Source organism: Colletotrichum scovillei (genome assembly GCF_011075155.1).
Source record: "Colletotrichum scovillei strain TJNH1 chromosome Unknown Contig00008, whole genome shotgun sequence".
NCBI lineage: Eukaryota > Fungi > Ascomycota > Sordariomycetes > Glomerellales > Glomerellaceae > Colletotrichum > Colletotrichum scovillei.
The window spans coordinates 807,351-829,521 of NW_023336266.1; the positions used below are offsets into that span (position 1 = coordinate 807,351).

The 22,171-nt window shown below is 52.2% G+C and overlaps 6 protein-coding genes across 6 annotated transcripts; 4 read left to right on the top strand and 2 right to left on the bottom strand.

The window, feature by feature from the left end:
* The first annotated feature begins 1,187 nt into the window (after window positions 1-1,187).
* HER10_EVM0002695 (cytochrome P450) lies at window positions 1,188-3,309 on the top strand. Its single transcript, XM_035472397.1, has 3 exons — window positions 1,188-1,473; window positions 1,528-1,915; window positions 1,971-3,309. Exons 1-3 carry the CDS (start codon window positions 1,240-1,242, stop codon window positions 2,966-2,968), a joined length of 1,620 nt encoding a protein of 539 aa, XP_035330499.1. The 5' UTR covers window positions 1,188-1,239; the 3' UTR covers window positions 2,969-3,309.
* Window positions 3,310-3,508: 199 nt separating this feature from the next.
* Window positions 3,509-4,294, bottom strand: HER10_EVM0009410 (uncharacterized protein; the record flags this gene model as incomplete). Its single annotated transcript, XM_035478898.1, has 4 exons — window positions 3,509-3,668; window positions 3,743-3,852; window positions 3,939-4,101; window positions 4,176-4,294. 4 exons carry the CDS (start codon window positions 4,292-4,294, stop codon window positions 3,509-3,511), a joined length of 552 nt encoding a protein of 183 aa, XP_035330894.1.
* A 908-nt stretch (window positions 4,295-5,202) lies between these two features.
* On the top strand, window positions 5,203-5,792 carry HER10_EVM0003109 (uncharacterized protein; the record flags this gene model as incomplete). The annotated part of the gene is made up of 2 exons (XM_035472795.1): window positions 5,203-5,588; window positions 5,654-5,792. 2 exons carry the CDS (start codon window positions 5,203-5,205, stop codon window positions 5,790-5,792), a joined length of 525 nt encoding a protein of 174 aa, XP_035330523.1.
* Window positions 5,793-5,890: 98 nt separating this feature from the next.
* HER10_EVM0012794 (calcium-translocating P-type ATPase) lies at window positions 5,891-11,035 on the bottom strand. The gene is made up of 2 exons (XM_035482179.1): window positions 7,226-11,035; window positions 5,891-7,167 (listed from the first exon to the last, which is right to left on the bottom strand). Exons 1-2 carry the CDS (start codon window positions 9,701-9,703, stop codon window positions 6,298-6,300), a joined length of 3,348 nt encoding a protein of 1,115 aa, XP_035331077.1. The 5' UTR covers window positions 9,704-11,035; the 3' UTR covers window positions 5,891-6,297.
* A 1,667-nt stretch (window positions 11,036-12,702) lies between these two features.
* Window positions 12,703-15,568, top strand: HER10_EVM0012397 (quinate permease). Its single transcript, XM_035481793.1, has 5 exons — window positions 12,703-13,685; window positions 13,746-14,552; window positions 14,611-14,923; window positions 14,989-15,209; window positions 15,322-15,568. The coding sequence occupies exons 1-5, from the start codon at window positions 13,583-13,585 to the stop codon at window positions 15,519-15,521; spliced, it is 1,644 nt and encodes a 547-aa protein (XP_035331050.1). The 5' UTR covers window positions 12,703-13,582; the 3' UTR covers window positions 15,522-15,568.
* Window positions 15,569-20,771: 5,203 nt separating this feature from the next.
* On the top strand, window positions 20,772-21,906 carry HER10_EVM0008171 (uncharacterized protein; the record flags this gene model as incomplete). The annotated part of the gene is made up of 3 exons (XM_035477703.1): window positions 20,772-20,897; window positions 20,960-21,632; window positions 21,692-21,906. 3 exons carry the CDS (start codon window positions 20,772-20,774, stop codon window positions 21,904-21,906), a joined length of 1,014 nt encoding a protein of 337 aa, XP_035330825.1.
* Between the last annotated feature and the right edge of the window lie 265 nt (window positions 21,907-22,171).

Here is a 22,171-nt window from a genome sequence, read left to right on the forward strand (position 1 = left end):
CGCTTCACGAACTTCTGCATCGGGACTCTGGGAGCCACTCTTGAAGCTATCCACTCCGCAATCTCTTCATCACAAGATGGTCTGGTGGTGTAGTTGGTTATCACGTCAGTCTAACAGTCCGAGATTATCTCATCAGACTCTCCTCCTGTTCCACTGAAGGTCTCCGGTTCAAGTCCGGGCTAGATCATGATTGGGCGATTGGTTTAGTGGTATAATGACCGCTTAGCATGCGGTAGGTCCTGGGTTCGATTCCCAGATCGTCCATCTTTTGCTAGTTATCATGCATGTATGGTTGAGAATGAGCCTCATGTTGACTTTTTAGTCTCTTAGGATGCTGCGTCACCCAATAGCTGCATGTCAGACACAAGGTTGCATCACCCCTGGCCATCTTGACAGTGACAACCCGGCAATTTGGAAAGCGACGTTCTTCCGATCAAGCCAATCGTTGAGAGATCGCCTTCGCCCAATAATAGGTGAGAGAAAGCGGATTTCCTTTTACGGTAGAGTGGCTGCTTACACGCGCTAGGGTGTGGAGTGGGAACTCTGTGAGCTGACATCGCGCTAAGGATCAGGGTCTCGGCAGGCTCTGCTGGGGTAGGACAGCCATAGACAGTATGGATATTGATTCGAATATGTAAAGAGAAGAGGCATTTGCTGTCCTTATTGAAGCAAAGCCAAAGGCAATGTGTTTAATACAGATATGTACGCTGTTAGTGTTCTAAGAGCTCATGATCAACCAACCTTATTTCTTCGTTACCAAGGATCCGGCCAGTTGGAGCCATTGGACTCATGATAGGTACTGTGTCTTCGTGCATGTATTGATGCGATGTGACAAAAAGAGGCTCATGTTGCCCATCAGACAGACAGAGTCATATCAGCAGAGTGCGAAAGATACTTGATTACTCCCACGGGATCCGAGACAGCCCTATGAAGCCCAGCTTTGCCCAGGCATCCAAATTACCGCCATTGACTACGTGGAAACGGGCGCGCTAAGAGGACCATCATCCCTGTTTGGCTTCCCTGTGAGGCCCACCCGCCTCCAATTCTACAGCTCACAGCTCCAACCAGCATGTTTTACTTTAGCTAGCCAGCAGATGGGATGGAATCTGTCAGCATTTAGGGACCCCTTTAAAGCTCAAACGTTTCGCCCAGATTTCCGGCAACATGTGGTGAACTACATCCCACATCTCTCTCGCTCAATCACCACGACAGCGTAACCGTCGGGCTTTGCGAACCAAGATGGCGCCCATATCGCAGCTTCTCCCTCCAGTTGCCAGCTTGTCAGGCGTCGGCTTGCTCGCGCTGGGGTCAGTGGCCCTGCTGTACATCATCAGCCGACTATTTTTCAGTATCCCTTACCCGAAGGGCATCCCGCTCATTGGCGAGCCTGATGGTGCCACGCGATTCAGCATCCGCACGTATCTGCGGTTCTATACCGATTGCCAGGGTCTGTTCCGTGAGGCCTACGATAACGTAAATCCTGTCTTGGTCTTCGCATCTCCTCCTGTTCGCTGACTTTAGACCTAGTATACCAAGAAGGGGAAGCCGGTAATCATTCCAGGTATCGGTTTCCGCCATGAGGTCATTATGCCCACGAGCTCGATGCGATGGGTTCAGACACAGCCGGAAAGCCAGCTCGATCCCAGCACCGCTTTTGCAGAGGTCGATCAGGTTCATTGGGCTCTTGGCCACGACCGATATGTGGTGGATGCTTGGCAAGGACACCTAGTCAAAACCGAGATGAATGCGATCCTGGAGAACATCTGCGCCGCCATGAACGAGGAACTCGGTACCGCCTTTGACAAGTGGTTTGGGACCAATCCGGAGTGGAAGGAAATCGACCTGTTTGAGTCGTTGAAGATGGTCGTTGCGCAGGCAGCGAGTCGCTTCACCATCGGCCCAGGCCTGGGCCTTTGTAGGTACCCTCCAGATGTACGGCTGCACAGAGAATTCAAGCTGACGGAAAGTAGGCCGTAACGAAGACTACCTCAATCTCAATTTCGATATTATCAACCAGCTCATCATGAACGCCGGCGCTTCCGGGGCCAGCCCTCGAGTTCTTCGACCTGTCGTAGGTAGGGCTGTCAACTTTACGATACATGGCAAGATCAACAGACTCAAGAAGATGTTCGAGCCGCTTTGGAAGGAGCGTCTCGAGACTTTGAAGTACGCTCGCGACGACCCTGACCACGTTGAGCCTCAAGATCACCTGCAGATGATGGCCCGTTACGCCAAGGACCACCGCCAAGAGGAGTTCAACGATTTGGACATGATGACGCGCCGTCTGATCGCAGCCAACTTCGGATCCATGCATCAAACTAGTATCCAAGCCACCAATATGCTTCTCAACATTTTGGGATCAGACACCGAGTTCAACACCATCACGACCCTCAGGGACGAGGTTGATCGTGTACTGTACGCCGATGGAGACAACAACTGGACAAAAGCCAAAGTGAGCAAGATGGTCAAAGCCGACAGCGTCGCCAGAGAGACCCTACGCCTCAACTCCTTTGGCGGACGTGCCGTCTTCCGGAAAGTCTTGGTAGATGGCTTCAAGACCCCCGACGGCTATCACCTCCCCAAGGGGACCCTCATCTCCTTCCTCGGACAACCCGCTCAGACGGATGGCGAGGTGCTGGAAGACCCGCTGAAATATGACCCCTTCCGCTTCTCTCGTATGCGTGAGGATGCGGCCGCAAAGGACGAGAAGGCGCCCCCGGTCACCTTTGTTACCACGAGCCCCGAATATCTGCCCTTTGGGCACGGGAAGCACGCATGCCCTGGTCGATTCCTGATCGACTTTGAGTTGAAGATGATCATTGCCTACGTTCTGGGTCACTATGACGTGGAGTTCCCGCCTGAATACAATGGCAAGCGTCCGGAGAACTACTGGCTCACAGAAGCATTGTTTCCACCAAACGGCGTCAAGCTTCGAATCAGAAGGAAGACGGAAACCAAGGGACAGTGAAGCAACCTATTGCTTGAGACATAGAAGCGGGAGATGCGGAAATAAAGTAATGATTTTGAGTTCAACGATGTGAAGCCGGTGAGATAGTTTGGGAAGTCGAAGAAGCACATGGGATACCTGGCCATACAAAACAACCGATTGATCCGGGAGACTTCTCACTACTTGTAGCGAGTCTTAATTAACTAGTTCTCCCCGCGCCATTGCAATGGCACATAAGATCTTTGAATTCATCTTGTAGCAAGTATGTGAGGTCTGGATGAATGTAGGATCTGGTATGGTGTAAAGGCCGAGTCGAGGCCCTTCAGATCTTGCCCCCTACTCAAAACCACTTTAAGAGTGCGGGAGTTGTAAATAAGCCTGGGCCAAGTCCAGCATGAAGGACTCCGTACACCCGTAGACCCGAAATATGTTTCGCCAATGTCAACACGCAATTCACAAGTCATTACCCCAGACGGCTTGTAGTGGTAGTCTATTTCATTCAAATATTCACATGCCATAACGCTATGCTATCGTGCTACAAAACGAGGAAAGCTCCCATAATCACGCCTTCAAGCTATCGCAAGGGATGTTGGAAGGCACCCCCGTCGGGTTGACAAAGTAGTCATGGTACCAGTACACCTGGTGCTCAGGCTTTGTGGACAAATTCGGCGCCGCATCGACGCCTTCGGTTGTCTTGAGGACAGTGTACTGCGTCTTGTAGCTAGAAGTAAAGTCCGGTCAAAAAAATGCTTTCTCACTCATAGTACTTTGAATCAAGCCTCATGCTTGACTTACTAAATTTGCGAGCAGTTGCCCGCCTTGAAGTTATTCTCAATGCGTCCATGAGCCTCGTAGACAGTCGCCGTCGCGTTGTTGTCTGCAATGAACGTTGTGTTGGGGAAGTGCTGTTTCATCTTATTAGCCAAAGACAGTTCGAGTATACTGCATACATGTAGGTTATATGCATAGAGAACAGGGGGACTCTACATACAGTAAGAGACATGCTACCATCGGTAGGCAAGAATCGCTGCTTGCACTTGGTGATGGCATCCGCGCCGACGCAGTGGATGCTCAGCGTCGTCTGCATGCCGTCCGCGGTGAAGAAGTCGGTGTACGCCGTCGTGGCGGTGGGATCTTCTGCGGGAGTGACGAGACTACACATCACAGACGTCAACATTCATTCATCAAATGAGGAGACTGGAGTTTGGGAAATTGTTGCGCAACTTACGCGTTGAGGAAGGCCTTGAACTCGGGCTGCACGCCGGGCTGCGGGTCGTAGTCTGTGAAGTCAATCGCCGCGACGAAGCGCGCGGCGAGGAGGGCGGGGAGAGCAAAGGTGAAATGCATTGTAGAATCTTGAAGTGCAAACAATCAGGGCACAAAAGAAAGAGTGACTTTTGTGAGCGCGCTTGGAATGAATGGGTAATGCTTGAGGTTGCTTGAGAGAGAATGAGGCTCTCGTAAGATGGAGCCGGTGGGATTTTATAGAAACATGAACTGCGTCTCGATAGCCGACATCGACGGGTTTAGGTGGGTAACTTAGTCAACGCAGGGCTGTGTCTACTATCGGCGTTTCGTACAAAAGGTGTTAATGCGACAGAACGAATTGTACAATTATGATAGCATAAGCGCCCAGGCCCCTATGTACTTCGTACGGCGAAAGCGAGAGCCTCTTTGAGTGGGCAATATGCTCTGCACTGCACTTTTCGCGGCCGGTTCGCCCCTTATTTCGGCCCAAGTTGACCGGTCCGTCCTAAACCTTAATAGACGACCATCTGGCGATGTTGCGGGATCCATAAGCAAGCATCAGTGTCTTTCGGGACTAATCAGTGAAACTGCCCGCCAAAAGTTCCCTGCGGTAGCAGCGGAAATCTGTCCCCAGATATACGGGAAAAGGCTGGGCCCGAGCTGGGGTGCACCCTGCCGGACATGGGATGAAGGTTTCCCAGGGCCTCCCGTTCCCGCAGAACGCCGCGCCGCCCGCCCCTTTTCTTTTCCTCGGAGCATCCGGCTGGACCGGTGCCGCCGATGGGGGAAGAGCTGACCGCCTGAGTCCTTTGAGATACACCCATGTCAGGAGGGTCTTTAGATCGGACTTGGTGTGATCGAAGGCGGGGTCTTTAAAGAGCTGGGTAAATGTCCTGAACGTGACGACAAGCTTCAGTATTCGTTGACTCTCGAGAATCCAACAACTAACTTCGTGTTCTTTCAACAAGCCCAGTCTTTACCGCAAACCAGGCAACCGCATCCTCAAAATGAAGCCCTCAACACTCCTCCCGCTCTCCGCAGCCCTCGTCGCCGCAGTCGACATGGCGCCCTACAAACCCTCCGCCGGCGTCGACGTCGCCTTCGCCGACTTCGTTTCTGAATACTACCGCACGTCAGAAGACAAAGCCGCCACCACAACGTTCACCAACTTCTGGCCCGCCTCCGGAAAGATGATCCTCGCGGGACGGACGTTTGAGGGCGCAACGGCCATGCTGGGCGTCAAGCAGTCGCTGCTCCCGCCGACGGGCAACAAGTCGTGGTGGCATCTGATCCGCGGCGCCACGGTGGGCGGGGAGACGGAGACGGATAAGACGTTTGTCGCGGAGATTGTGGTGCAGACTACGTATGTTGGGGGGAACTGTTCTCAGGCGTAGTAAGTTATCGCCCAATCCTGCATGCTCAAATTTGGGATGACGATACTGACGATGTCTTTGTTAGCGGAAGCGCGGCGTTTACGGTTCTGAAGGACGCACAAGGTACACCGAGGTTGGAGCCGCATTCGGAGAGTTTGAGTGTGTACAACCTCACGGTCTCGACGACGGATTCGCCCACGGATATTCCGTGCAGCAGTTCGTAGTGGGGCGGGCGACCATGATACAAGTAGCATTAGCTAGAAAGGATCAGATTCACGATTAGAAGCCAAAAAGTACTGGAATATGATCATTGTGGAAAAAAGCTCTGTTCAGTTCATCGTACTGGGTACTGTCCCGTATCCGCAAGTGACGAACATATTCTATCGTATCATATCGTAACCAATAATGCAAGTATCGCTCTCTAATGCCGTAATGACAGGTTTTGCCCTCCGTCCCAGTGTGCCGAACCATTCCACACGTGAATTTTGGTGCCCCGAGCCCCATGAACGCCCCCCAAAAGACAAGATTGGACTAAGGTGTATGTTGTAATACCCGTTGTATATACGTACGCAAAAAAGAATCCGGTCGTAGAATCGTGCCAAGGAAATGGAAATCCAAACAAAAAGCCGCACTAAATGGTATCGTAGCTAGTAACATGTAACAGAGGAATGGAAGTATATGCAAAAATAAGAGTCTGTGAAGAAGCGGATCATGAATGATAATGACTGATCACTGAGCCTTCTCAATATCTCTGGTGTTTGTGTTCATGTTCTCCTCCTGGGTGGAGATGACAATCTCGGGCGCAGCAACCTTGGCGTCGTCAGAGCCCGAAGAAACACCCGCGTCCTCGGATACGGCGTCAGCCTCGGTAGTCTTCTTGCGACGGAAAGCGGCACCGATGGTGGTGAAGAACCTGCCGAGGGCGCGGTAGACGATAACAACGGGTCTGCCGACCGTCTTTGCAACCTTCTCAAACCAGGGGTCGGGGAAGAGACGGATGAGGACGGCCATGGGGAGAGAGACGGAGGCGAGAACGATGGAGACGGCCCAGTGTTCGCCGCTGATACCGCCGGGTGTGATGCGGAAGGCCTTACCACCGACAAAGATGATAGCAACCTGGGCGCCAACCATGATGCAGTTGATGACGATGAAGAAGTAGTTGCGGTGCACGCCCTCAAAAATGTTGAACTTGTTGTCCAAGCGACGGTTGTTGAACTCGTTGAAGATTTGCATCCACACAAAGGTGTTGAAGATCATGGAGTCGAGCTCCAGCTGCTGGTCTTCGTTGTGGGCATCGTAGCCGAAGATGGCGTTGCCGGCGAAGTGGAGGATGAGAGTAGCGGTCAGCTGGAAGATTGCCTGGCCGATGATCATCTTCCACATGTTGATGGTGATGAGGGGCGCCTTCTTGCCTTGCGGCAGGCGGTCGAGGATCTTCTCGGTCGGAGGGTCCGTGGCGAGCGCAAGGGCGGCGAAGGTGTCCATGATAAGGTTGACCCACAAGAGCTGGACGGCGGTGAGGACGGATTCCATGTCGGGATCGGAGACGGCGGTGATGAAGGCGAGGAGAACAGCAGTGATGTTGACCGTGATTTGGAACTGGGCACAATCATGTTAGCTTCAATCGATAGGAAAAGGGTTATGTGTGTCTGCATACCTGAAGGAACTTCTGCACGGCGTCGTTCACTGCTCTTCCCCACTTCAGGGCCGTGACAATCGAGGTGAAGTTGTCATCCATCAAGACGATAGAAGACGCCTCCTTAGCGACCTCGGTACCGGAAATACCCATGGAGAAACCGACATCAGCTGCCTTGAGTGCAGGCGCATCGTTAGTACCATCGCCAGTGACGGCCACGGTTTCACCAAGAGCCTTGAGTCGGGTGACCAAGACGCGCTTGTCCTCTGGAGAGGAGCGGGCAAGGACTTGCAGGCGGGGCAGCATCTCGTTCATCTGCTCGACAGAAAGCTTCCTAAAGACAGGACCCTCCATAATGAGACCACCCTCGGTGAAGATGCCGCACTCGGTGGCAATAGCCTGGGCAGTGACAGCATTGTCACCAGTAACCATGCGAACGACAACACCAGCGTGTTTGGCCTTGCGGACAGCTTCGGGAACACCAGGACGGACGGGGTCCTGGATACCAACGACACCGGCAAAGACGAGGTCGTGGAGGACGTCTCCGAGATCGACGTGTCCTTCGATGGTGGCGTTGACGCCGTGAGGGGGCCATTGAGGAAAGTCTTGGTAGATGAGTGCGATGGTGCGGAGAGACTGCTTGGCGTAGGCGTCAATCGTCGCCTCGAGGTTGAGGCGGTCGGACTGCTCCAGAGTCGAGATGGAGAGATCGTTGACGTTGACCTGTTGGCTGCAGTACCCGAGGAGAATCTCGGAAGCACCCTTGACTACAAGGCGGTACCCATCGTTGCCGGATAGCTTGATGACGGCACCCATGCACTTCTTGCTGGAGTCGAATGGCATCATTTGCGCAACTTCCTCGTTGGCACGAGTCTCGGCCAGCCCCTGCATACCGAGGTGGTCCTTGGCGAACTGGAGAAGGGCGGTCTCGGTCTTGGAACCAATGAATGTAGCCTGGCCTTCCTCCTCACCCTCGAAAGCGGTTGAGTTGATGGCGACAGACTGGACGATGAGCTTCTTCGTAGCTGTAGGAAGTGATTGAGCAAACTCGACGGCGCCGATTGTCTTCTCGCCCTCAACCGACTTGGAGAAGCTGGCAGATCCGAACGTGCCGGCAACAACAGTCATCTTGTTCGTGGTCAGAGTACCAGTCTTGTCGGAGCAAATCGTAGTGGCGTTGCCCATCGTCTCGCATGCCCGAAGGATACGGACCAGATTGTTCTCCTTCAATAGACGGGTGGTAGCGAATGCCAAAGCCAATGTTACAGCCAGAGGTAGTCCTTCTGGGACGGCAACGACGATGATAGTGATGGCGACGATCAAGATATCCATGAAAGTGGAAGCCTTCTCGGCGCCAGAGCTGTTGTTGGAGCCCAAGCCAGCCAGGAAGCGGATGAGGAGGACGACAAAAAGGAGAAGGGCAGCACTGCTACCAAGCTTGGCAATAGCCATAGCGAGGCCCTCGAGCTTCTTCTGCAAAGGCGTTGCCTCCATCTCGGTGCGTACCGACATCATAATCTTTCCAAAGCTAGAGTTGGTACCGACGGATGTGCAGACAAACGTGCCAACACCCTCGAGAACCTTGGCGCCAGAGATGATAAAGGGGTCGAGGTCCTTGGTAGCGTTTCCAGATTGCAGGGCGTTGTAGACGGCATCACCGCCCGTCTTCTTGAGAGCGTCGGACTCACCCGTCGCCGAGGACTCGTCGCACTTCAAATCATGGCCGCTGATGAAGATACCGTCCACGGGAACGAGATCACCGGGCTCAAGGTGGATAACATCGCCGACCAAGATCTCTGCGACGTTCAACATATAAGACTTGCCGGATCGAATAACCTTGACCTCACGGTCTTCCTTTTTGGCGTTGAGCTTGACAAAGGCTCGCTCCTTCTGCCAGTCGTTCAAAGATCCAACCAAGGTGACGATCAAAATAGCAGCAATGATTGCTACTCCTTCAACCCAGTCAACCGGCTGACCTGCCTCAGGGTCGTGCTCAGCACCAAAGGTTTCGTAAAGGCCAAGCGCAAGCGAAATAGCGGCGGCGACTGTAAGCAAAATGATAACTTTGTCGTTGTATGCACCCCACATGAGTTTCCACAAGGGTGTCGCCTTCTTGGCGGGCAGGACATTCTTGCCGTAAACTCGGGTTCGGTCAATGAAACCATTGGCATCAGCGTGGTGTGCTGTGGCTGGTGGCTGTGCACCGGATGTGGCGAAGGAGGGCTCCTGATGGCCGGTGGCCTCCTGGAAGCTTACTCTGCCCCCAACGCCCACCTCATCTTGGGACAAACCGGCTTTGACATCTGTCTGTAGTCCTTTTTCGATACCGCGCAGGCCGCCAAGCGCGAAAAAAGCTGCCAAAGATTTCGGGTTGAGAAGTTTGTTGAGGTGCCCAGGGCTAAAAGCAAAAGGATTATTATCAACGACAAAGTCGCCTTCCGTGCCGGGATCGGGGTGAAGAGCTGTATCCGGATCTTCCGTTAAAGCGGTTGAATGCATACTTGTTGCAGCGCTGATTGCCGGCGTGAGAAACGGATTTGAGTGCGTCGATATAGGTGACGGCGTTATCGCGTCGTCGTTGTCATTACCGCGAGAATTGCGGGTGTCGACGCGCAACTGGGGTGGTGCGAGAGACGCCATTAGCACCGATGCAGAGTAGTCTTGAGTTGATGCTATGACTTTCTCATGGACGAGGTGGAAATGAAGTTGAGGAAAGAGTTCTAGGGAGAGAGAAAAGAGAAACTGTTTGCAATAATGATGATGCTAGGTAGCAGGAGTTGGTGTAACCTCCGGCGAGTTGAAGAGTATTAAGAAGGCAGAAGGGCAACACACGAGCTGTACAACAAGGCTGTGTAGGAGGCGACTTGCGTACGGAGGTGTCTTCGCGTTCCTTCCAGGTAGAGAGAGCCTCAAAGGCGCACCAAGAATTCCAAAACGCTGAGCGTGAAGACTTCCGTGAGCCTTGGCGTAACTGCGCCCTTAGCCCCGTCGAAGAGAGTTTCCGTTTCTTAAGTGTACACCGACGCCGTCAAGTCAGCCTGCGTGCCTGCTGAATGGTGACAGCACAAGAGGGCAGTGCAGAGAGGAGGGGTTCGATTCCGGGCGAGAGGCGATAGTCTACTTTCCGTCGGATGGCGTGTGGAGTTGAAGAGAGTAGTGCGGGATAATCAACCTTGAGTAGCCGTCATGTTTGAGATGACCTTGAGAAGTCCTCACACAAGACGAGACTGATGATGAGGAAGAAGAGTTTTCAAGAGCGTTAGAGGTATAGGCTGATGTTGTCTGGAATCTTGGACCGGCGAGACTTGAGAGTGGCAGTGCAGAACGAGTGTTCACAACGACATGCCCTTCTTGGCAAGTCAAGAGGGTATGAAGTCAACCGAGACCCCACAGAGACAGGATGGATTGGCCAGAGAGAAGCCAAATGATACGTGCATCAGAGGAGGGGAGAAAAAAAGGCGCGCTTGTTTCTGGACTATCACAGCAGGAAGCATATGCTGGTCTTGGCGGTCAAGTAACAGAACAAAAAGTCTTGCACGACGTGATCAAGAGGGGAAGGAGCCAACAGAGAGGAGCCAGGAGAGGAGCTCCGATGGAGAGATAGAATGATGTGCCGGGGGGAGAGGCTCTCATCTTGGGTGAGATTAGCAAGACTAGCTGGTGCAAAGGTGAGCCAAAGGGTGAGAAGGAGGTAACCGCCCAAGGTCTGGGCATTGAGGCTGTGCAAGAGGGAAAAGTGCAAAAGGACCCGATGAGGGAATTAAATTGGAGCATCAAGAAGCGAGCTCTGTTCAGTGGAAGAACGGCTTGAGTCGGGGCCATCCTAGAACCGCTTTGCAACAACGAGATGGGAAACCAAACCAGGGGGAAGAATGGAGACTGACAGCGTGTAAATGGGATCTTGGCAACATTGGCCATGCCAATGTTTGAACCTTGGCGTTTTGTTGATGCAAGTGCCGGGACCTTATCGCGTTTGATTCCGAGGTATTCGTTTTCAATCTAGCTGGACTTCTCCAGACGAGACCGAGGTTTGCAGGTACCGCCGTGAGCGACTGTCAATATGGACATATACGGATATTGCGCCCGAGACTTGAGTGGCGTGCTCATCCTTCGGGTCGCAACAGGTGCGGTCCAGTATGTATCGTGCCATTCGGCCGCCCGGCGGGGGTGGCTACCGTTAGATAGACGCCGTTGGCATCCGTGCTGTTCCCGTGTCCGATCGGTGGCCGGCCGTATTCAAGATGGCGTATCGCTCTCAATCTCTTGATACTACCAAGGGATTGAGACGCACGCAAGCGTTTGGGGAGCGAACGCAATCGGGTGCCCTTCGTTTGAAATTCGGTAGATCCGCTTCTCTCCCGCACTGGCGAAAAGAGCCACCAAACTGCTGTGGTAAAATGGCGATGGCTTCATCGACCAGCAGGACTCGAGGAGTGACCGACCGATGCAGGGCCGAAGGTACACGGGCAGCGGCGAATGACCACTCGGTGTCAGCGGGAGACAGTTTCCCGTGGAGGATGGTCGGAGAGGTTTCGGACTGGCAAAGTTTGATGACGGAATGGGTGCATGAATCGGGGACATTGTCCGTTCATGGTCTCAGTCATATCCGGACTCCGTGCCACTGCCCCATACTCTGTACTTGGGAATCGATACCTTGGGGGCTGCCAGTGGCCACAAGGAGATATTGAGAACGAGATCCATCAATATCATCCCGCGGTGGAGTTGTTGGCTCAAGTCTGGGCGGCCGGGTCAGCATTTCGAGGTGGAGTTTGAAGGCATTGCGGGAGAATTGAAACGTGAAGCTCGAGGCGAATCAGTCGACGGGCAGCAACAATAAGCTAGTGATGATAAGCTCTTGGCTCTATCCACACGGAGTGGTGATGTGAAGAATGAAGATGGGGAAGGTTTAGGAGAGGACCGGAGCAACAGTGTGGAGAAGAGGAACGGGAGGAAATTGATCGAGGAAAACAAAGTTTGTGAGATGAGAAAAAGGAGGAGTCACGGCACAGAGTGAACAAAAAATGTGTACATAGACCATCTCGAAAAGACAAAAAGAGGAGCCAAGAAATGAGAAAAAAAAAATAAAAAGGGCGGTCGCGATGCACAGTCACAGTCGAATCAAGCTCGGAGTGGAGTCCCCGGGTGTCGTGGGGGACCACGCTAGTCAGCGCCAAGAGTGGCTGTGGCAGGCACGCTCCAAGGGTTCCATTGGTTCGCTTAGCTCAAGCCGAAGCAGATGGTCCACATCGGTCCATATCAGGTAAGCAGCTGCAGGCAAGGATCGCACGCACCTACCTTCCCGTGCAGCTGGTGGCAACTGCTCTTGCTCACTCTTTCCTCTATGGAATTTCAGAGTTCTGGAACATCTTCGGGAATCCGCTGGGCTGGTTGACCAATGAACTCACAACATGTTCGATACGTACCGCCAAATGTCCATGGAAGTCTCCAGGTCTCCACCGTCTGATCCAACTCGTCATTCTGCAACCTGCATCGATGCACACCACATGGCTTGCACCACATCACAGCAGAGCAACCCGGAAGCTTCAATATCCATCCTGGTATCGTACGCAACCTCTCAAGTCCACAGGCGTTTGGCCCAGTCCAAAACTCTTGGCTGGCATTACACCAGCGCCCAACGAACGCCTTGACTCGAGCATTTTCCAGAACTAATATCATCTAGCGCCACCTGGAGCGCTTCCCTTTTCTGTCTAATGTATCATCTATCTCTCTGCATCCCGATATCTGCAATGTTTCAAGCATTAACTACCGTGATTGCGGAAGAATGTCAAGGTCACCATCCCGGTCGCTGCATACTCAACGCGGGGAACGCGGGGAAGCTTGTCGTCTAGCCAGAGAATCTTGGCCATGATCCCCTGAACAAGACGGTCTAGCTTCGACTGAATTGCATTCAACTTGTCCACCTGATCTCGAAAGGGTGTATCGCTTGAAGCATCCAAGTCAGGAAACCATCCATCATCAGCATGGGGGTTTCCGCCAGTCTACAGCGCTGTTCTGTGAGATGAACTAGCGTCGCGTTGATCTGTCAAGTCCTACAGCGTAACGATGCCATGCAGGCAAACATGTTGCCATGTCGTATCTCATCCATAAAGGAGACATTATCGCCTTTGCGCATGTCAATCAACGAATCTGCCTGGCTATCCAATTTTTGGGTATCGTGGCTGGTGTCATTGCCCGGTCCATTTGCGAGTCCTCGCGTAGCTTACATTCGATTGTCATCAAGCTTTCCTGTCATTGCGGTGCCAGCACAGACGGCGCTTCGCATCATTTCGTTCAACCTGCCAAGAAATTGGTAGTCCAAGGCTGACTTGAGGTCATACTCGTTCTCGCCACGAGGCTGAGCAGTGAGCACTGAGCAAGATGGGGTTCAACCTCCACGCAGATGGGACAAACGATCCCAGTGAAGTCCGCAATTGGCGCATTCACATGATAGCGGTCATTGCCTCAATGAGTGCTATCGCCAGTAGGTTTCACTCCGCCCCCCAAGTTCAACAGAGACGGCACCTAGACTAACACAGCCCAGTGGGTTACGACACCTCTGTCATAGGTGGCACCATGGCTCTGGACTCATTCCGCCGGGATTTCGACCTTGCAGATAGCTCGCCAATTGTCCGTGATACTCTCCAAGGCAACATCGTCTCCACGTTTCAGGCAGGATGCTTCTTCGGTGCCCTGCTCATGTTCCCCTTGGCAGAATGGCTCGGCCGCAAGAGAGCAATCATGATCTCTGCTCTCGTCTTCCTGGTTGGCGGGACTCTCATGACAGCCTCCCACGGAGAGATTGGACTCCTGATTGCCGGAAGAGCCGTCGCGGGCTTGGGCATCGGTGCTACGTCTCTCATTGTCCCTGTGTACATTTCGGAAATCAGCCCGCCGTCCATTCGCGGCCGCCTCGTTGGGCTATTCGAAATTGCATCACAGGGAGGAGGCATGTGTGGCTTCTGGGTAAACTACGCGGTGGATCGCACAATCTCAGACTCAACACAAACGCAGTGGATTGTACCCCTAGGCCTGCAGTTACTTCCGGGGGTCCTTTTGTTCTTTGGCATTTTCCTGTGTCCAGAGTCGCCTAGGTGGCTGGCAAAGAATGATAGGTGGGAGGATGCCACGAGAGTCTTGGTTCATGTCCGCGAGCTGCCAGCGGACCATGACTATGTCAGCACCGAGATCAGTGATATTAGACGGCAAGTAGAAGACAGCAGCGCGAATCGTATGACAAAGTCTCAAATGTTCAAGCGCTTGTTTGAGAAGGGCTCTCGCAACCGCATCGGCATCGGTCTGCTTCTGATGGCCTGCCAGAATCTGACAGGGGTCAACATCATCACATACTGTGAGTGAAAGAAGACGTTATTCGACTCGGGTGTTTTCCCACTGACAAGAGAGAATAGACTCCCCTCGCATTTTCGAGACTCTTGGCATTACAGGCACGAGCACCAAGCTTTTCGCAACGGGCTTCTACGGTATAGCCAAGACCCTCGGCATGGTCATCTTTACCGTCTGGCTCGCCGAAAAGGTCGGCCGGCGCAATGGTCTCATCTGGGGTGCCTTCGTCGGATCGCTGCCAATGTGGTACATTGGCGGCTTCACATTTCTTGCGGACCCTGCGGGCCAGGCGGCTGCTGGTAATACCGACCGCAATGCATGGGGGTATATCGCCATGGTTTGCGTGTATCTCTATGGCTTGATCTACTGCGCCACTTGGTAAGGCTCCTTTTGCTAGTATCGATAGTCTGTAAGTGAGGCATGAACTCTAATCAACCCAACAGGCAAGGCATCACATGGCTGTACTGCAGCGAGGTATTCAGCTTAGATATCCGCATGCTCTGCGTCGCAATCACAACAGCAGATCAATGGCTGTGGAGCTTCATTGTCTCACGGACTACGCCTTACATGATTACGTCGCTCGGCTACGGAACTTACATGTTCTTCGGCGCTCTCATGATCCTGATGGGCGTGTGGGCTTTCTTCTTCGTGCCGGAAACCAAAGGTAAGTTTTGTTTCCTACGCTCACTAGTCTCTACTGCCGTCAGAGTGTATTATCCTCAGCCGCTTTCTCCGTCGTCGTTGTCCTTGTGGCTGACGCAGGCGCCACGTGCTAGGTCTCACGCTGGAAGATATGGATCTACTCTTCATGAGGAGCATGCACACCACGGTCTGGACCGCTTTGCGAGAACGCAAGAGCGTCAAGGATGTCTTGGCGGATACTTCGCCCGCCGCTGTCTACGCGACTGGCTTGGAGGAGAAGGAGATTCGGTTAGAGTACGTGGATACTGTGGAAGACAAGTCAGTGGCAAGGTGAGATGGCGAAAGGACATTAGACGTCCTATGTTGAGAGAGATGGACTAGGTAGTTCCACGGCGGCCTCTTTTGCAACGCCTCGATTGGGATTTTGTTATTTCGATCATTCGTTCGACTGATTGCTCGTTCAATCAAATGGTACTTACGACTCTGTGCGAGGTACTTTCGGTTTTGCCAAGCCCCGCTGTCGACTTTTGCACTGCCCAGCGCGAAAATGTGCACTGCCACCGGTAATTATGCGGTGTGACGTAGTTTTGTAACTCTTGTCTTTGCAAAGAGCGAGTTAATCTCACCGTTTCGTGGTGGAAAATTCTTGCTGAGATGTGGTGTGTGTCTCGACTCTCCAGAGGTTGGTGGGATGCGCCAAGCCTTATCTCAACGAGGCGCAGTTCACCGACTTGCAGTGCTTCGAGTGGTTGGGAGCCAAGCTTGCACTGACAGCTGCCGCACTAATATTCGAATAAATCGCGCCCTTTCCTACAGGCCGATTCACGAGTTGTAGCGTTTTTTTCTGAATTTCGCATCGGCGTATCGCGGAAAATATGTTGACCTGATAGACGCTTGTTGTTGATCTGGCCAGGCCTCATACCGTGCAATGTGATTGGTCGTTCTAGGCCTACTTGGCGGCTCGATATCCAACCTTCCCAACTTTAATCAGTGTCGAATAGCCCTGGCGAAGAGGGTGATCTAAGCATCACTTCCATCAAACGGGCCGACGCTCGCCCAAACATGAACATGTTTATTGCATTAAGATTTGTCGACCAGGCAGATTCTGCGCTGAGGGCCTGAGACACGCACTCTCGCTGGCAGTGTCATTATGCTAGCCTGCATGGAATACAACGCAAGTTACATGAGCTTTGTAATTGCACTTGATTTACAATTAAAGCCATCGTACGTTACATCGCCAATTGACAAAAAGTCGGCGTTCTCGGTGACGCCTATTCCCGGTGGGATTGATCTTCTCAGAGTCCGGCCCGGAGTCAAGGGGCCTTGTTCAATTCCCCGTCTGTCCGATCGAAACGGTCGGCTAACACAGCCTCCGCCCAGTTACGCGGGACCGGAGATTACTGCTGACCTTACCTACGACTGCGGGAACGAGAACGAGGGAGTTAGAGTCTTTGTCGTACAATGTCTCAAGGATGATGATGGTGGTACGGGATTTTGAACGGAAATGCTTGTCTATGGATTGATTACATCCGGCCAGGAGTCGCCGCTCTCAGAGTGTCCATGCTGCTACCACGATCAACCCATTGAGTTTGTGGCCCTGTTAAGTTACAAGCAATCCAAAGGCAACCACCCACTAATTAACAGTGAGGGTCGAGCCAGCTGAGACCGATATTGTGTTCATCCACTTCATATTCTTATGACAATGAATCTACCTATGGGGCACATTGCCTTGGATGATCGTGACTCTCGCCCTGGCTGAGCTGCTGAAAAGCGCTTTAGCAACGCCGACATCATTCCTGCTCCAGACATAAAAGCAACCCAGCCTCTCATACTTGCCCTTCTCCAACTGTGACTCCTTCAGAACCAAGAATGTCGCGAGGCGAAGGTACTCCGTGTCTTCCACAAAGGCTTCAACTAACTCACTCGGTAGCTCGCATGCCGGCAAGCGGGCCACAACAGCCGTATCTTCGTCACTCGTCTCAGCATTCTCCCTCTCACCCGGCATCCTCCATGTCATCTTCACCGGATTGCTTAAGCCACCAACCGTAGAGGCGCGTGGCTCAGACGCTTGATGTAGACCATGTTATCGCCTCCAGGGTCGTAGTATGTCTTATAGTCAAGGGCAGAGAGGTTTTGATTCGACCGAAAGAGATCCTGGTTATCCGAGTTGCTCCCGTTGGTGCTGAGCGTGAATGTGGCGCCAGAGTATACCGCGCACATGATGGCCGCTTCGTGGGCCCAATCCTCGAGAGAATCTTGAACGATACAGCGCCGGTCGATCCAGAGATGGTCCAACCCTAACGTTCTTGCTGCATGAACTGCATCTCCAATCATTTTTGGAAGTTAGCTGATTGAAATACCAAAGTTATGATGAGTCTGATAGTTATCCTTGGTGGTGATGAGGCCCGGTCGGCCTGGACTCCAACAGTAGCTCAACGCAGCGTAACTACCTTCAATGCCCTTTGTCTCTTTTAGATAAACGCATGAGAATTCCTGGCCTCGAAACACCAAGACACGCAACGGCAGGATATGCGGTGAAGTTCCTGCACACTTAGAATGTTTCTTTCAGCAGTCATAGAGCCATGATTTAGCAAGCTGGAGGGCTTCGTCGGATCCTGAGCTAGGTAGCACCTTGCAGATTTCAGCCTGCCAAGTTGTTCTTTCTCCTTCTGGAATGATTTCGTTGACGTCCATCTCGTGAGACGAAGCTTCGGGGAAGAGGTTAGCAGCCTGAGCCTTGTTCAACTCGTGGCGAATGAACTCTTTGCGCAGGCATCTCCTTTTCCATATCCGCGGCATTCTGCCCCTCCTAGCAGACTTTTCCCAGCGCGTTTCAAATTCTTCAGTCGCGAGATGAGAAACGATAGAGACGTTCAACCGATCCCTCCACTGCTCCCTGATTCTAATTGCAACATCCTCATCATCGTCAGGAGGCCACTTGAGGCCTTCTGGAGTAGAAACTGAGCAAACAGTCTCCACACAAAAAGTACAGAGCCCACAGCTTCTAATCTTAGCGACTCCCTTGAGTGTACCACTCTTCACTGAGAATTCCTTGTAAGACCCACGATGCGTGTCAGCAGGCTTGACTTCGAGTCGTTCGACATCTTCGCACACGGTGCAGACGATAAGCTGTACTTGCACCAGTCAATGGCCTGGGGCGCGATCAATGCCCAGACCTAGAACGACTACGCAAGTCGAATAAAAATCTGCCTGCGTTATTGCACAGTCTAGACACCAGTAACGGAGGCCTGAGTTCAACTCTTAATCATTTAGATCATTGCGTAGCTTCTCGCGCCCGTCGCAAGTTGCGTCGCCATGAATTGGCGGGTCAAGAATGATACGATTGCGAAGGGCATCGTGGAACTCGTATAAAGAGTTGGCGGCTTCAATTTCAGAATCCTGCAGTTTCTAGATGGTTCTCTCGCGGAGAGGTAAGACATGATGTGTATTTATCCAGTATAATAGTGACATAATTCAGTTGTCTCGTCTCGGGGGCACTGAGAGTTTAGATCCAGGTTGTGCTCTGAGACAGCAATTTATAACCGACTTGCCCTTCGTTTAAGATATGCGACTTGTTTGTTGATCGCAGGCAGTACGCATTTCGCGCCTCAGCCTTACATGCGCTCCAGGCCCTTATCCTGTAATGCGTGACTCTGACTGTACGGCAACGTGGGCTAGGCAGAGGCTTCTGTGGGAAACACCACCATTGCGATGCTGGGCTAACTTTGGAACTTACCCCCCATATCAGACAGATGCCGCTGTCATGGAAATGGATTTAATCAATGTTCACCGTACTCACCCAAAGCCTCACGTAGGTGCTCGATGTGATGCTAGCTCCAATAGAAGTAAACACTTACACAACTACCTACTTCAACCACATGCAATAGCTTCTGTAATCAACAAGCGCCATCAATATGTACGCTGAGGGCCCTGGGGTGTTCGAAGTTAATCGATGCAACGGGAATATCGACACTACTTAAAGTACCTAGTCAGCGCTATCAGTTCCTTCGAACCTCATCTTGCTTATGGCCTTTAAGGTGCGTAGAGTTTGTTGCCTACTGGTTTCCAATACATAGAACCCCCGGATTTGCTTCTTGCTCTGGCAAGGACAGATCTGAAGTAGAACGCAAGGCTGACTGCCACTGCTCAACATGGCCATTTTACGTGATACTTCCGGCTCACGTTTGTCCATCTGTGTGATCCAATACTACTCCCTTTATCAAGTTGCTTTCATTAGGGTATCATCTTTGAAATCCGATATGGGCATAGAGGGGTCGGCGACAGGGGCTTCGGGTGCTGTGCGGACGGATGAGGTTGCTTCCGTAACGTACCTGACTATGAGAGTCAATCGAGTCCTTAGTCTGCTCCATCAATCCGCATTCCGCGAGGGAAAGACCGAGCCCTCGGCAGACTGTGGAGTGACGATATACTAGCTCGTGCGAGGTGAATAAGGCTCAAGACTAGACAGAGACAGGCTCGATCTTTTCATCCAAGCTACCTCGTCTAATGTCATCCTGGCCGAGATATGCTTATTCAGAACTCATCACAGTAAAGTCCATCAATACCCACGCGACTCGCTACCGCACCATTGGTAAGTTTACGCTTGGTGACAAGGGCCGGGGAAATTTGGACGAGAGACATGTGCATTTCTCCACCGGGCATTTCTTGCTGGGGAGAACGTAATGCAAGATACTGGCTTTAGTCCTGTTGAAGATTGCCCAAGGCAAACGTTGCGAACATTATTCTGGATCCCGCGCTGTAGAATTCATGTTCGGGTCGGCCGAGCCTGCCAGTGGGATGATATTGTTGGGGCTTGTCGTATCACAACATGAAACGCCTAGGACGCCCTATCTGCCAATGAAGCCAGGAATGACTGCAAGACTTTGCATTTCCATGGACACAAGTGGCTATGCTACTACATTGCAGAATCGGAAGTAGGCATGGAAAATGAAAGCCACAATAAACTGAGGGGACGACCTGGAAAGAAGTCCCATCGGTAAAGACGGATGAACCCCTACGTCTGAAAAGAAGAGTCAAACGTGCAGAGCTGACGTTGGGTTTGGACTTCATCTGAACTTATTAATACTCGACTGTATCATTGGTTTGACGCTAAACTCTGTTCTAGACCAGGCCTAGTAGATCCTAAAGCTTGTTTTAAAAGTTCCCCCGCAAAGCGCCTTCCGGAGGCGGGCCCCGGACTCATTGAGTGCCTACCAAAGGCATGGTCCCCTTACATTAGAGTGTTACCACAGCGTCGGTCTCGGTTCTCCTGCTCGGAAATCGAGGCGGCCTCGGCAGCTCGGCCGACAGGTTGCCTCGACTTATTGGTATTCACGAGATCATGGACGCGAGTAAAGCTTCATGATGTTGCGTTTTCAGTCTAGCTCACGGGTTCGGCTGTGGTTTCGGGTGATTGACCCCTGAACAGGGGATGAACTGGTTTGTTCATGAGTCTTCTTTCGACCTCTGGTTGGGGAGGTATAATATCATGTTCGGCTGGCCATCAAATCTTATTTCTTTGTACCAATTAGTTCCTTGATATTACAGTAGATCCGTCTTTCGATATCAATCTTCCAATAAGTCAATGTGTCAGGTCCCCTTCCACGCGAGGCTCTTCGGGCCGTGGCTCGCCGCCGCTGCGGTCCTGGTTCTCGGCCAGGACGCGGCAGATAAGGCAAAGTTTGGTGACCCTATCAACGTCCTCGGTAGTGTAAGTGCCCTTTCCGTCATCCTAAAATTCAACTTCAATTTGCTAAAGACAACGTCCATCAGATGGAAAGAACCGACCAGGACTTCCAGGACGGCTTAGCACTAGATCTCTTCTCACCCAAGAACCGCACGCTGGTCGTCCAACAGAACCTCACCCCGCTACCGGGCAACTTCGTGACGGGCACCACGGGCGGTCCCTTCATGGCCCTCCAGAACTACTCGTACGTCATCAGCCTCAACGAGTCGGCAAACGACCTCATCGCCAAGATCGAGATCCCCTACGACCCGACTGCTCTCGCCGCGATCGGCATACAAGAGAGCAACACCTACGTCGGCACGCTGGCTGGTGACAAACGAAGCTGGATCGTCAACGACGCGACGCGCAACGTGCATAGAGAGGAGAACAATACGCGGATCATCAAGATGACGTCGCTCCAGGGCGAGTATATCCTGCTCGGGCGTAAGACGGTGGATACGGCCAACGAGTTCGTGCAGTATGGTCAGGGAGCTACGAGGACGGTCAACGTCACGGCGGGGAATCGACAGGAAGCCGAGTTCATCGACGGCTTGAGGCTGAGTGTTGTGCCGAGTACCGACATGGGCATCAACATTGATATCGTGAATGGGATTTCGCCGCAGGCTGTTCCGCCGGGGTTGGTGCCGGTTAATAGTTTTGCATGGGTCGTTAACTCGAGTTCGCCTGGCGCTCCTATGCTCGCAGATATGAAGTTTCCGTGTAAGTCCTCTTGCAAAAAGCGCCATCAGCCACACATGATGTACCCCTTGAACTGACAGTCTGGTATCTAGTTAATCCTTCAATGCTATCCGCCGTTCGAGGTTTTGTCCAGCCAGCCCCAGTCAGGGTGGCAAAGAAAGCACTTGGGACTACTGCCGAAGTACCGTTTCAACTTATGGCCGGGGAGATTATTGGAATTTTGCCAGACAACTCGGTTACCATTCCCAATGTAACACAAGTAGACGGACAGTACGTGTTGCTCATGGTGTCATAAGTTCATTTCATCAAAGGTAGATAGTATATTCCTTACTCGATAACAGTCACAATGACACAAGTGTTTACCGCTTGCGTGACCATTGATTGCATTTGAACGTACCACCTCGCTTGAAGGTTGGGCTTGAAGATAGTGGCTGCCGTACAAGCCGTAGTAACATGTTTCCAAATCTTGGCAAAATATGATTAGAACGGATGCTGGCCAAACATTAAACATTGAAACTATGTAGGTATGTAGTCACACTCTCATCGCCCTCGAGTCCAGC

What these genes read in the sequence shown, in the direction of transcription:
- HER10_EVM0002695 (XM_035472397.1), top strand. Translation starts at nt 1,240, where the DNA reads ATGGCGCCCATATCGCAGCTTCTCCCTCCAGTTGCCAGCTTGTCAGGC. An exon ending in TCCGTGAGGCCTACGATAAC is followed by an intron (nt 1,474 to 1,527) that starts GTAAATCCTGTC and finishes CTTTAGACCTAG; the next exon opens with TATACCAAGAAGGGGAAGCC. An exon ending in CGGCCCAGGCCTGGGCCTTT is followed by an intron (nt 1,916 to 1,970) that starts GTAGGTACCCTC and finishes GACGGAAAGTAG; the next exon opens with GCCGTAACGAAGACTACCTC.
- HER10_EVM0012794 (XM_035482179.1), bottom strand. Translation starts at nt 9,703, where the DNA reads ATGCATTCAACCGCTTTAACGGAAGATCCGGATACAGCTCTTCACCCC. An exon ending in CCGTGCAGAAGTTCCTTCAG is followed by an intron (nt 7,168 to 7,225) that starts GTATGCAGACAC and finishes GATTGTGCCCAG; the next exon opens with TTCCAAATCACGGTCAACAT.
- HER10_EVM0012397 (XM_035481793.1), top strand. Translation starts at nt 13,583, where the DNA reads ATGGGGTTCAACCTCCACGCAGATGGGACAAACGATCCCAGTGAAGTC. An exon ending in GGTCAACATCATCACATACT is followed by an intron (nt 14,553 to 14,610) that starts GTGAGTGAAAGA and finishes AAGAGAGAATAG; the next exon opens with ACTCCCCTCGCATTTTCGAG. An exon ending in TTGATCTACTGCGCCACTTG is followed by an intron (nt 14,924 to 14,988) that starts GTAAGGCTCCTT and finishes TCAACCCAACAG; the next exon opens with GCAAGGCATCACATGGCTGT.